This window comes from Neofelis nebulosa, chromosome 15 (genome assembly GCF_028018385.1).
Source record: "Neofelis nebulosa isolate mNeoNeb1 chromosome 15, mNeoNeb1.pri, whole genome shotgun sequence".
NCBI lineage: Eukaryota > Metazoa > Chordata > Mammalia > Carnivora > Felidae > Neofelis > Neofelis nebulosa.
The window spans coordinates 73,693,248-73,706,945 of record NC_080796.1 but is presented as its reverse complement, the minus strand read 5'-3'; the positions used below and the strand labels follow the sequence as shown (position 1 = coordinate 73,706,945).

General features: G+C 51.9%; 1 protein-coding gene and 1 long non-coding RNA gene across 3 annotated transcripts; one reads left to right on the top strand and one right to left on the bottom strand.

Moving 5' to 3' along the window:
- Window positions 1-106: 106 nt before the first annotated feature.
- LOC131495324 (G patch domain-containing protein 4) lies at window positions 107-6,189 on the bottom strand. The gene is made up of 8 exons (XM_058700170.1): window positions 6,100-6,189; window positions 4,266-4,404; window positions 3,734-3,807; window positions 3,538-3,630; window positions 3,369-3,455; window positions 1,934-2,025; window positions 1,629-1,679; window positions 107-1,215 (listed from the first exon to the last, which is right to left on the bottom strand). Exons 2-8 carry the CDS (start codon window positions 4,342-4,344, stop codon window positions 486-488), a joined length of 1,206 nt encoding a protein of 401 aa, XP_058556153.1. The 5' UTR covers window positions 4,345-4,404; window positions 6,100-6,189; the 3' UTR covers window positions 107-485.
- A 24-nt stretch (window positions 6,190-6,213) lies between these two features.
- On the top strand, window positions 6,214-13,352 carry LOC131495326 (uncharacterized). Of its 2 annotated transcripts, XR_009253892.1 has the most exons (3): window positions 6,236-6,643; window positions 10,554-11,261; window positions 12,840-13,352. It is a non-coding gene; the product is annotated as an uncharacterized LOC131495326 (long non-coding RNA). The 2 variants fall into 2 exon arrangements; XR_009253891.1 differs by having other exon boundaries at window positions 6,214-6,643; window positions 10,554-13,352.
- The last annotated feature ends 346 nt before the right edge of the window (window positions 13,353-13,698 follow it).

The window sequence follows — 13,698 nt, the reverse complement described above, 5'->3', positions numbered from 1 at the left end:
GACTTTCAGATGCTGAAAAAAAACCCAAGTGAGGTTCTCTGAGCTTTCTCCGTCCACTAACAGGGTAGCAAGAAGGAGGTGAACAGAAGAAATCCCTTCAGAGGCATCCCAGGAAACGAATTTGTATTTAGGATGTTAGCAGGCGGGGCGTGGAGAGGCCAGTCAGGACTTCCACCCGGCCTGGAGCCCAAGCTAACCATTTTTTCTAGTGCTGACACTGGCAGGCTATGGGCTGGAGTCCATTCTGCCCACACCTGCATCTGCCTTCAGCAAGGGTGCCCCTCCAGAGGGCCTCTGCCTTCCTGTCCCCACGGTCCCCAGCGCTGTGCCCACACCGTCCTGTGAGCAGCTGGCGCTCCGGCACTCGGCTTCCTCCTTGGGAGGGACTCCTCACGGGGAGGGCGCAGGAGCGCTTGTCCACTGGGGGTCTCAGACTTCAAGTCCTGAAAAGGAATCTGTAGAGCCCCGCCTTGACCTGCCCTTCTTCAGTCTTTCTTCTGTTTCTCCTTCCTTGTTCTCCCATCAGGGCTGACTCCAGCTCTGCCCCCCTCCCCCTCCCCCACATCCTCCTCCTCCTGGGGCCGCTGCCTTTTCTTCTTCCTTCTCCTGCTTTTCCCGTCACCGTGCCTTCTGCTCGCTGCCTCCTGGGCCCCACTGTCTTCGGCAGCCCGGGCCGTGGCTTCTGCGCCTAAGTCTTGCTGCCGCCGCCTCTGCTCGTGTCTGCTGCCCGGCTCCGCGTGTGCCCCGCTCTCCGCCTGCTCCGGCCCAATGCCTCCTGTTCCACCCGACACCCCCACCTTCTCTGCTCGGTGCCGCCGCTTCTTCCTTTTCCCGAAGGGCTCATCCGTTTGCTCCCCGTTCTTCCACTCTCCCAGCTCACTTGTTCCTGTGGCCTCCCCGTCCCCGCCTCCGACAGCTGTGCCCCCTGTCTCATCTGCAACCGCCTTTTCTCGCTGTTGCCCTTTCTTCTTCTGGCTTCTCCTGGTGCTCTGGCCTGGGTCCTCTGGGCACTCCTCTTCTGCATCCCCATCAGTTGCCGTAGCCTCTTCCTCCCCTTCCTGCTTTCTTTTCTTTTTCTTCTTTTTGCGGGGCTTGCTCTCAGACTGTAGTTGAGAGGTCCCGGGGTCCTGGCCTTTGAGATGAGCCAGGAAGGCCTGTTCTTGGGCCTCCAACCGAGCGAGCTTAGCCTTCATCGTGATCCCAAGACGAGCAGCCCTGGAACACATGGAGGCCCGGGTCGGAGTGAGGTATGGGGGAGCAGGCCTAGTCCTGAGATTGTGTGCAGAACTGGCAGGGGAAGAGCTGCCTCTCTCTCTTTCCAACGTTTATTGTTTTGAGAGAAGGCGCACGTGAGCAGGGGAAGGACAGAGAGAGAAGGAGGTTCCACACTGTTGGCACAGAGCCCGACGTGAGACTCGATCTCATGAACCGTGAGATCATGACCTGAGCCACAATGAAGAGCTGGACACTTAAGTGACTGAGCCCCCCAGGTGCCGCGGAGCTGCCTGCGGGCAGCTGGAACCCTTCCCCCTGGGGCGGAGAGAGTACAGGGTGGCGCAGACCATCCTCTAGGGTGGGCTTGCGACAGGGAGGAAGGCAGGGAGCCCGGGGAGCCGAACACTACTCACTTGTGTGCTGTTCGCCCCTCACAGGCTTGGAGCAGCATGTCATCGGTCAGACTGTGGGGTGGGGGGATCAAGAATTACACACAGAGCTCGTGGAAAGGCCTGCCCTCTCCTGCCCTCTAAGGCATTCCTTCAACACTGACTTCCCATTCGGGACCTGGCACTTTCTAGGTGCCGGCGATGCAAAGATCAGTACAACGCGGTTCCACCCGAAGCAGCCCAGTCAGGCACGAGACTTGGTGCCTTCTCTGGAGGTTCAAAGGTCTCTCCTCCCGCACCCCCCCCCCACCACTGAAATGAGGTCTCACATCTTTGGAGGCTTGGACCCCTGGCTGTCATCATCACTGTGGCTCTCCACATCTTTGTCTGGCTGTTCACCACCTGACGTCAGCGTGGCCGTCTAGAAGGAGTGATCATGGGGGTGGACAGAGCCCGCTCAACACCACTGCCAATCCCTCTCCCCTCCTGGAACCCCCCAGGAATTGGTAGCCATAGGCACAAACCTGCCAGTCCCCGATACGGCTCCCTGAGACCCCCAGGCAGGTGTGCCGAGCTGCATACTTCCAACTCGGGCAGGGGGTGGGCTGCAGCTGTGGGGGGTGGGGGGCAGTGGGCACAAGGGAGGAGGGAGTGCTCCGGACCTGCAGGTCCTCATGGTGCTGACTGCAAAGACGGTGCTTCTCACTCCTCCCCCACACCTACACACAGGGCTTTATTTAACCGGACTGAAACCTACCACGGGCCAAGGGTTGGGGTACACAGTGGAACAGGATCGAGCGATCCAGCCCACGTGAAATCTACGTGTGGGGCGAAGGGAGGATGACAGAACACAGGCCATCCTGGTGAAAGCGCTGCCTGTGCCAGAGGAGGGGTACCCAAGCTGACTTCAGGGTTTAGGGAAGCTTCAGGACCTTGGTGAGCTCCGGAAGACAAACAAAAGTTGGCAGGCAGAGGGGGAAAGGCAGCGGGAGGAGCGCGTGCAAAGCCCTGAAGGTGAACGAAGATGTAACGTTCCTGAGAACTGATTCGATCCGGCTAACAGTGCAGAGGTCTCAACAAGGGTGAGTACAGGACCAGGCTGCAGGGGCACACGAGCCAGTGTGACACATCAGGACTGTCGTCCTAGGTCAGGGACGAGCCAGAGCCCCAGTGAACTCTGTTACAGAGAGCACTCTGGACGCTCTGTGGCACTGAACTAACGGGGTGAGGAGTCTGCGTGTAAGGCTGAGACAAAATCCAGCAGAAAGGACAATGGCCACAGTGATGAGGACCAGGGGAAAGGGCTGCTACAGCCCATACAGCACATAACAGATGCTCCCTTCTATCAGTATGCTGGAAAGCAGGAGTCTGCAGACCTGGGTTCTAGTCCTGTCTACAAGCCACTTTCCCCACTCTGGGCCACAACTGCACAATACAGAGGATGGGTCAGATCCTCTCTCAGGTCCCCTCTGGATTTGGAGTCCTTCGCACTGGGCATCCCCTCTCACCCTGCTCTGGCAGCATCTCTGTCCCCCCACCCTCTATCGCCGCCCCTCAGCAGATCGTAGGATCCACGGGACCTGCAGACCTTAGTCCTGGCCAAGGGCCAGGCAGTCTAGACAAGCAACGGCAAGGTTGGTCACAGAATGCGACGTTAGGGTGGTCCCCAGAACAGGTAAGAAATGCAAAGCAACTGTTCAGGCCCCGGGGGAGGCCAGGGAGGGGGGAAAAAGGATGGACCCTCTCACACCCACCCCCCGGTACCTTTACAAACTTCTGATACAGCAAGTTGGGCTTGGGACGATTACGACGGGTAGTCTCCTTAGAAAGATGCCTTATCCGGACTCCATCCTGGGGGAAGGTGTCAGTCAATGGGTGGCACAGGCGTGTCCCAGGCCCCCACGGTCCAATGGCCATCTGTCAGCACTCCTACCTGCCCAGTCTCCACAACCAAGCCGGCTGCAGTCTTGTTGAAGAGCTCATTCCACCAGTGGTCCGTGAACTCCTTGGCAGGGTCATGTCCCACCTGCCAGAGGAAGAAGTGTGAACCCTGAGGACCTGTCCCCGCCCTGTCCCCAGAGTCCCCCTCTCCCACCCACACTGCCCTCCCTCAGCCTGCCCAGTCTTACCCCATGAGTGTCCTGCTTCAGCGTCACCCTGAGGGCCTGGGTGATGCCATTCTCCTTCCGGCCCAGACCTTTGCCTGCAGGACGGGGAGCGACCCGTTTATTCTGCCGCCTGCCCTGAGCCCCCACTGGGAGGGCCACTCTGCCCTCCCACACGGAGCGCTGGGCACACTCCGTCCCGGGCGGATGCCCTCCAGTCCCACTGTTCCTGGCATTTCTGCACACAGTGTCCCTGCCTTTGTCTGAGCTCAAGCTGTCTTTTCCTTCATGCTTCCTCCAGGACAGAGGTTGTGCCCCTTCCCCCCTCTCCCAGTCCTCCCAACCACTTCTTTCTCACGGACCCACTGTAAAATTCCTTCCACTCTTCCCTTTTCTGGAAAAGCTGGGAATTTTCACCTGTAAATTTCCCTTTAAACTAGCTTTTCCTCCTCCAGCTGCACGGATTACAAATGGGTAGCCCGGGACGCCGCCGCTCCCCTGGGCAGAAAGTGGCCAGAAAGTTGGGAGGATGTGGAAGGGGCGCCACGGGGATGACCTTGGGTCCATCCATGCTTCAGCAGCTGCTCCTCGGCAAACTTCATCCCACGGCTCTTAATCTCTGGCGTGACACTCATGGTGACGGGAGGGTCACTAAGCTCAGGCCCTCAGCAGAGTAGACGACATCATTCTCGTCCCTTCAAGAGAAAAGGGGAAAGTGCCCAAATCACCCATCAAATCCATCCTGGCTGCTTTCATAAAAATTCTTTTCCGAACCTGGGGCAGAGACAGAGAAAGGAGGCCCAGTCTTTGGGGAGCTAGCTCCCTGTCTGACCACAGAGAGGTCAGCAAGTCGAAAAGTCAAATCCTAGTGTCAATAATAATACCGAAATGTACCGAGAGCTCGCCACATGATGATTTCACTCAATCTTCCCAGCCCGGGAAGAGTACTCTGCATTCAGAAAGGTATTACTCTCCCTACTTTAGAAATGAGGAAATTAAGGCCTAAGGAGGTTAGGCAACTTGCTCCAGGTTACACAGCTGATGTGTAGACGGCCACCAGACATCTTGTCTGCAGACTCCCTGCTCTTCACCACTGCCCGACAACATCTCCCACCGTTTATTACCATGTAAAAACAAAGCTGAGAGGCTTTTAACCTGAGCTATAAGAATACTCAACAAAGGGACGCCTGGATGGCTCAGTTGGTTGAGCGTCCGGCTTCAGCTTGGGTCATGATCTCGCAGTTCATGGGCTCGAGGCCCGCTCTGTGCCGACAGCTCGGAACCTGGAGCCTGCTTCAGATTCTAGATCTCCCACTCTCTCTGCCCCTCCCCCGCTCGCTCTCTGTCGCTCAAAAAATAAAATAAACATTAAAAAACAACAACAACAACAACAAAATGATGACCAGTCTGGTTAGGTATGAAAACAAACTCAGAATGACTTCCACTTCTGTTCACGTTCTTACCGTGAAGGACGATTAAAGGACGATTACCTGAAAACCGATACTCCGAGAATCCCAACAAAAGAGCGCTGAATGAAGAAATGGCTCTGTCTTGCTTCTTGAATTTTTAAGAATGGTAAAAAAACACTGGGGCCTTTAAGGCTACCTCAAAACTCTGCCTCCTCCCAGAAGTTATCGCTGATGTATCAGCCCCCAAATTTCAATAATAAAAACATCTAACATTAACACATTTACTCGATGCCAGCATGCTGCTAATTGCTTTACACAGATTATCCTATTTCCTCCTCCCAACAATCCTACTAGCAAGTGTTGCCATCATTTGCAAACGAAGAAATGGCACTGAGGAGTTTAGCTACCCGCCCAAATCAGAGAGCTGGCAAGTCGGGGATCCGGGATCTCAGACATCCCAGAACTGGTGTTAATACCCCCTCGGTCTCTTATGGCTCTCTGTGCTTCCCGACGAAAGGTTTACCGCAGCCTCTCCCTCGTGGCAGAAACCATTCGCCCTGGAAATCGGAGTCGGACTTTGTTCTCCAACCCCAGTGCACTTAACGCAGCGCCCGGAGTGAGAATGCGTCCAGCCGGTATGACACAGGTGGGGGCTGCTTTAGCCCGCTGCCCATGGATAACCGTGGACAGAAGCAACCAGATCCCAGGCTGCGCGCCGCAGGCTCCTTGAAGTCTGCGAGCGCGCCTTCACGAACTATCTCCTCTCCTGTCAACCTGAGTTTTTTGGGAAAGTGGCCTAGGCCAGTCTCCTGACAGCAGTTCCAAAGGGCCGCTACCCTCTCCCTAGCCTCCTTCCTCGTGAGGTTTAAATCCCAGCCCTCCCGCCGCGGTCCCGCCGGGCAAAGCTACTCTCCTGCTCTAGCCTTTGCTCCCGAGCCCGGGCTCCGAATGCCACCGTCGCGGAGGGCGGTAGCCCCTTACCGTCACCGCGGGGCCCTCTCCGCAGGAACACGTGCCTCCTCCGACCAGGGCGCCGCCATCTTCCCGGAAGTGCCGGGGGGCTCGGCCCCTCTAGGCTGCCGAAACCATAGAGACCATCACGGGCCCCGGAAGCCCGGGTCCTTGGGGCCTGGTGGGTGTTGCGGAGGCGCCCTGGTGGGTATGGTTGCCATGGAAACTCGCGCGCCAGTTTTCGGAGGTTCGGGGGTGTTCTACTCGCCGCCAGCCTACAGCCCCGGAGCGGCCGAGGGACTTGTCCTAACTGGCCCCGGGAACGCCGAGAACAGCTTTGGCTGCGACGCTGAGCTAGTCCCGCCACAGACGTGGGAAAGGAGTCTCCGGGGAGCGCGCAGGGGTCGGGAGGGGGCCCCTCGGGAGTGGTTTCGGCGGGACCAGTGCTCAGCTTGCGGGAACAGGCGTTTGGAGGTTTGAGTAGGCTCATCAAACGCTGTGCCGGGACCTGCCTCTTTGGTACTGGTGATGCCCTGACTCGGGAGCCTCTGGCCTGGCCGGGGTCGTTGACACCGTGAGTGGGGCTGGAGGAGGTGGGGGTGGGGCCCGGAGCGAGACGCCGGGCCCCGGGGTCCCGGAATGCGCGCCAAGCTGGGGACTTTGCACTTGCAAGGTGGCTCCACTGAGGAAACTGTGCAGTTCGCTGCACTTGGCTAACAAGTTAGCAGGAGACGTTGCACATGCCCCCAGCCACCCCACTGTGCCTGGGCCCCGCCAAGCCCCCCGCAGAACTAAAACCTGAAAAAATCCGCCCATCGGCCTCCCTATATCAGTATTTACGGGAAGTTAAGGGTGCACCTGCTCCAGAAACTGGAAGAGAAAAAACCGGCGGTAAGGTTTGTCAAAATTGCTCACTTTGTCACACTCCTCTTCATCACATTTTCTCCGTAAAATTAACTTTACTTTTAAAATATGCTAAATGTGGTGCGGAGGTGGGGGGGCGCCTGGGTGGCTCAGTCAGTTAAACGTTGGACTCTTGGTTTCAGCTCAGATCATGATGTCACGGTTAGTGAGTTCGAGCCCCACGTTGGGCTCTGCACTGACAGGGCAGAGCTTGCTTGGGATTCTCTGTCTCCCCCTCTCTCTGCCTCTCCCTCTCTCTCTCAAAAATAAATACACATTTTTTTTTTTTTTTTTTTAAACATGCTACATGGAGGGGCGCCTGGGTGGCTCAGTCAGTTACGCCTCTGACTTCGGCTCAGGTCATGATCTCAGGGTTGGTGGGTTCGAGCCCCGCATCTGGCTCTGTGCTGACAGCTCGGAGCCTGGAGCCTGCTTCCGAGTCTGTGTCTCCTTCTCTCTGCCCCTTCCCCGTTAGCACTCTGTCTCCTCCTCTCTCAAAAATAAACATTTTTAAAAATGCTACATGGGAACACTAGTTTAAACAATGGTGCTCGGTTAGTGGAATTCTAGATGCTTGCCTAGTGAAATTCTTCATGATTGCTACGAAGATGCTCCTCAGACACTGGATTCAGTTTTGGAATCTTCTGTGAATGGTAGTCACTTCTGAGTCCTTTTCTCTGTCACTAACTGTGGGACCTTGAACAAGTCACTTCTGCTCAAGAGCACCCTTTCCCTGTCTGGAAAATTAGAATGTTGGACTAGTTAAATCACCTTTACAGACTTGGTTCTTTTGTGGTCTCTCGGGGACCACTGAGGGAATCCCCAGACCGGGCTTCAGTTTCCACCACCTCCCTCTCCATTTCTTCTCTCTCCTCTCCCTATCCAATGTCTTACATCATATTGTGGTGATAAAAGAGGTTTGAAAACTCCGGAATGAGGGAACCGCAGGGGCCCTTCCCAGCTCACAATACTCTGTGGGTCACTCTAAAAACCGAGTGGCCCTAATTCCCTGACCCAGGGCCCCTATTCTGGTCTAAGGCCTTGAGCTCTGTGTTCTGCCTGACTCATTTATTCAATAAACATTTATTAAGGGTCTTCTTCTTTTTTTTTTAATACTTTTAAACATATTTTTTAGTTTATTTATTTTGAGAGAGAGAATGCATGGGAGGGGCAGAAAAAGAGAGAGAGAGAGAATCCCAAGCAGGCTTCACGTTGTCAGCGCAGAACACGATGCGGGGCTCAAACTCACTAACTGTGAGATCATGACCTGAGCCAAAAGCAAGTCGGACCCTCAACTGATGAGCTACCCAGGTGCCCCCATTAAGGGCTTTCTAGAGACCAAGGGCTGGAGGTATAAAAGTGTCCAGCCCTGTCTTGTTGGCCCTCACAGTCTTGCTGAGATACAAGTTGCCAAGCATTTATATCACAGGAACAAGAGAGCTCTGGTGAGGTTAGGACACAGTACTGGGGTGGGGGTGGGGAGTAAGATGGCTGCACCTGCCCGTGTTCGGGGGCCCCCGGGCGAAGCTTTCTGAAGGAGCCTCCCTTGAAGGTGCAGGCCTGGCCCTGGGGACGGTGTGCGATTGCAAGGGAAGTGGGCCTCAAGGAGTTCCAAGTGACATGGAGTCTCACGCCTCCTCACAAGAGTAGAAACAAAGGCTGTTAGAACAAGAATACGTGAGTACTTTGAAGGAGGTAATCTGACTTGCAGACATAGCACGGTACATAGAAATACTTATTACAGTAATATCTAAAAATGGAAAAATTGTAAAGAACCTAAATAGCCCACAACGGAATGGCCAAATAAGTTAGTGTGACCACACGGTGGGCTAACATGCAGCCTTAAAATATGATGTTGAAGAAGGATTCTTAATAACTTGGGGGAAGTGTCTATGGTGTAATTGAAGTGAAAAGAGCAGATACAAGATGGCGCCCATAGTAAGGGCTCATCCTTGTTAAACATCCATAGGTAAGGGCTCATTCCTGTTGTTGTTGTTTTTAACATAATTTATTGTCAAATTGGTTTCCATACAACACCCAGTGCTCATCCCAACAGGTGCCCTCTTCAATGCCCATCACCCACTTTCCCCTCTCCTCCACCCCCCATCAACCCTCAGTTTGGTCTTAGTATCCAAGAGTCTCTTATGGTTTGCCTCCCTCCCTCTCTGTAACTTTTTTCCCCCTTCCCCTCCCCCATGGTCTTCTGTTACGTTTCTCAAGATCCACATAGGTTTTCACTCATATGTGGATCTTGAGAAACGTAACAGAAGGGCTCATTCTTGTTTAGCATCCATAGGTAAGGGCTCATCCTTGTTAAACATCCATAAGTAACGGCATCAGAAGGAATAAGACAGTTAAGCATTAAAGTAATATAGCAAAAGAAGTACAAGACTTGTACCTGAAAACAAAATGTTACTGAAAGAAAATAAGGAAGATCTAAATAAATGGAAAGATGCCCATGTTCATGAATGGGAAGACTTAATGTCACAATCCTCTCCAAATTCAACACAATGAATCTGCAGATTCAACACAGTCTCTATCAAAATCCCAGTCAGCTTTTTGGCATGAATTGACAAGCTGATCCAAACATTCATATGGAAATCCAAGGAGCCCAGAATAGCCAAAACATTCTCGAGAAAGAACAAAGTTGAAGGACTAATGCTTTTCTATTTCAAAATTTACTACAAAGCTACAGCAATCAAGAGTGTTGTTCTGGTATAGGATAGATGTACAGGTCAATGGAATAGAATCCAGAGTCCGGGAATAAACCCATAAATTTATGGACAATTTTTTGGCAACAAGAATGCCAGGATTCAACGGGGAGAGAATAGTCTTTTCAACAATGGTGATGAAACAATGGATAGCCAGATGCAAAAAAAAAAAGAGAAAAAAAAAGAATTTGGACCCTTCCCTCCTATCATGCAAAAACGAACTCCAAATGGATCAGAGAACTCAATGTAGGAGCTAAATCTCTAAGGCTCTTTTTTTGTAATTAAAAATGTTTTATTTATTTATTTATTTATTTATTTATTTATTTATTTATTTATTTATTTATTTTGAGAGAGACAGAGAGGGCACAAGCCTGGGAAAGGCAGAGAAGAGGAGTACAGAGGATCCAAAGCAGGCTCTGTGCTGACAGCAGAGAGCCCAACGCCGGGCTTGAACTCACAAACAGTGAGATCGTGACCTAAGCCAAAGTCAGACGCTTAGCCAACTAAGCCACCCAGGCACCCCTCTCTAAATCTCTTAAAATTAAAACTTTTGTGGTCCAAAGGACATTATCAGGAAATTCAAGAGACAATCCACAGAATGGGAGAAAATATTTGCAAATCATGTATCCGTTGAGGTTCTAATGTCCAGAATATATAAAGAACTCTTACAACTCAACAATAAAAAGACAACAGAATTTTACAGTGGACAGAGGATCTGAATGCACATTTCTCCAAAGAAGATCTACGTGTGGCAAATAAGCTCATGAAAAGATGCCCAACTTTATTAGTCATCAGGGAAATGCAAATGAAAATCATAAGGGATACCATTTCACACCTACTAAGATAACTAATTTTTTTTTTTTTTTTAAGGATAACAACATGGAGAGGATGTGGAAAAATTGGAGCCCTCGTGTAATTGCTGGTGGGAATGTAAAATGGGGCAGCTGCCTTGGAAAACAGTTTGAAAGTTCCTGAGAAAGTTAAACATAGAATTACCATAGGACACGACCGTCCCACATCCTGGGTGTGCGCCCAAAGAGAACTGAAAGCCTATGTCTGTATGGAAACTTGTATGTGAATGTTAATAGAAACATCATTTATAATATTCAAGAAGTGAAAACAGCCCAAACATCTATCAACTGCTGGATGGATAAATGAAACATGATAGACCCACGCAGTGCAATATTACTTGACCATCAAAAGGAGTGAAGGGCCGGTGCTCCCCACAATGTGGAGAAACCTTGGCAACGTGCCAGGCGAAAGAAACCGGAGACAAAGGCCCCATCCTGTGTGGTTCCCTCTACACACAATGTTCAGAACAGGCAAATCTGTAGACACAAGTCAGTTTGGGAGAGGGCAATGAAGAGTGACTGATCTGGGCACAGGGCTTCTTTTTAGATTGATGAATTGTTCTGGAATTACATAGTGGCGGCAGCTAAACTCGTGAATATCCTAAAAACAACTGAATTGCATTTTACAGCCTGTGAATTATACCTTTAAGAAATGCACAGGCACACTAGAACAAAGGAAGAACACGAACATGTTATAAGCAGCCGTTCCTAGGTGAAGGGATTATGGGTAAGAGTTTCCTCCTCTTTGTACCTTTTCCCCGAATTTCAAATTTTCTGGAGTTAGCATATATTATTTTATCAGAACATAACTTAAAAAATTTTGTTTAATGTTTATTCATTTTTTGATAGAGACAGAGTGTGAGTGGGGGGAGGGGCAGAGAGAGAGGGAGACACAGAATCTGAAGCAGGTTCCAGGCTCTGAGCTGCCAGCACAGAGCCCGACGCGGGGCTCAAACTCACAGACTGTGAGATCATGACCTGAGCTGAAGTCGGATGCCTAGCCGACTGAGCCACCCAGGCGCCCCTTGGAAAATAACTTTAAAGCAGCAAATGGGTACAGCCCAGAGTCAGTGCTGAGGGATTTGGCACAGAGAAGAGAAACATAGAGGAAGTGAGTGGCCCTGGGATTACCGACTTGAATTCCTTTCTGTGTTTCTGGACTCGAGTGAAATCCTCAAGGTATTGGGTTAATTTTCTGTACTGCGTTTAAAGCCCCACCGCCCCCCCCAACAAAGCCCGAGGGCTCATGAACGCCTGAGTCACTTCTCTTCCCCAGCTCTTGTCGCCCCCCCCCCTTTTTTTTCCCCTGCAGATAAAACCTGAAACTGGGGTGTCTGGGTGGCTCAGCAGGCTAAGCGTCCAACTCTTGGTTTCGGCTCAGGTCATGATCTCAGGGTTCGTGTGCAGAACCTGCTTGGGATTCTCTCCTCCTCCTCTTTCTGCCCCTCCCTGCTTGCGTTCTTGCTCTCTCTCAAAAATGAGTAAGTAAATAAATAAATGAAACAAAACCTGAGAGCGAGCTTAGACAAAACAGCTTGCGGTCGCAAGTACAATGCGGGGCTTTGAAAAGCCTGTATCACAAGCACTGGCATGTTTACAGAACAGCCTCTGTTTACTTTCGTTTCCGGGTGGAAAAGAAGGCGCCCAGGTCTCAGTTTTCCTTAGACCGAGATGACTTCCTAATCCCTCGCCTAGGCAGTCTCTCGTTTTTCTACCTCATTGACCCAGTTCGCGATAATAAACACATTACAACCCTCTTCGTACAGTGCTTTACTATTGAAAAGTAACGGTCTTTATAATGGTGGTTTACAGTTTAAAATGCCATTTTCCCAAACGTTATCATATTTGATCCCCACCGTGACCCCGCGTTGGATGTAGTTGTCCCTATTTGCAGGCAAGTCAGCGGAGGGCCAGAGGGCACACAAAACGGGGATGAAGAGAGAGGACCGCGGTCTCAGGGGGAGACAGGTGTGTCCCAGAAACGCCACTGCCACCTGCGCTTGGTACTATCCTCCTGTCCCTTCGGGGTCAAGGCCTGAACTCCGATCGCAGTCTCCCCAAGTGCTTCTGAGGACCTATTCCTGGCCTCACGTCCCCCCTGAAGGGGCCTGAACCCCGAACGCAGAAATGCTGGCCTTGGGGTGGGGTGAGCCCGGAGGGCGGGAGGGGGCAGGCGCCAAGGGGCCCTCTGCCCTCCGCAGCTCTGGGCCACCTCTAGAGTCACCCTGGAGAAGCACAGTGTTCAGGGGAGCGGATGCATCCACATTTGGGTTGCTTGTTTTCTATTTGTTTTATTTATTTTTAGGTGCAAAAGGTGATTTTATTAAAGCACAGGGAGGACCCTGGGCAGGGAGAGCTGCCCTTTTTTCTATTTTTAAAGTGCAGTCCTTCCAGAGACCTCAGTGGAAAAGCAGTGGGACCGGTCCTGCAACGGATGGCATGGGAGACCCCGCAAGCCCCCCCCCCCCCCCAACTCACCACCTCGGAACCAGACTTTGAGAAATCGGGACTCCGCCCCCTGCGCCCCGGGCTCGCGAGAGAGCGAGGGTCGACCCAAGGGCGAGCGGACACCTGCGCGCGCGCCCTGCTGGCCCTCGGGCGCCCTGCACGCTAGCACGGCAGCCCAGACGCCCGACTCAACCCACGTGATCCCGGTCCTGGAAGTTGGGAAGAACAAGAAAATGTTCAATTTACTCTATGTGGTGGGATTGAGGGAGATTTTCATTTTTAATGTTTCGATGTTAAGTTGTATACAATTAAGTATCATCGTGTGATCGTGTTTTTAAAAAGCAATAAAAGTTGCCTTCCAATGGAAAAATTGATTAGTCTGGGATTCATTTTGGCTTCACTGTTACATTTAATTCTCTAAGATTCCTGGAGTTGATTTCGTTTATGGAGAGGGTTGTGGCTCATATACATCTATATTTTTTCCCTCACGATGTCTAACTAGTTGTCCCAACCTGTGGCACCGTGAATGTCCACCAGGGGGCGTCAGGGTAAATATGCTGCAGTCACCCACTGGGACACCATTCAGACCCAGAACCAGAGGAAGCTTTATGTCCCATGCTGATGGGACACATGCCATACACTATTAGGCGAAAAGAGCAAGGCAGGGAACAGCTCCTAGGATATGATCTCAAGTAGATTTAAAAAGAACATGCAGG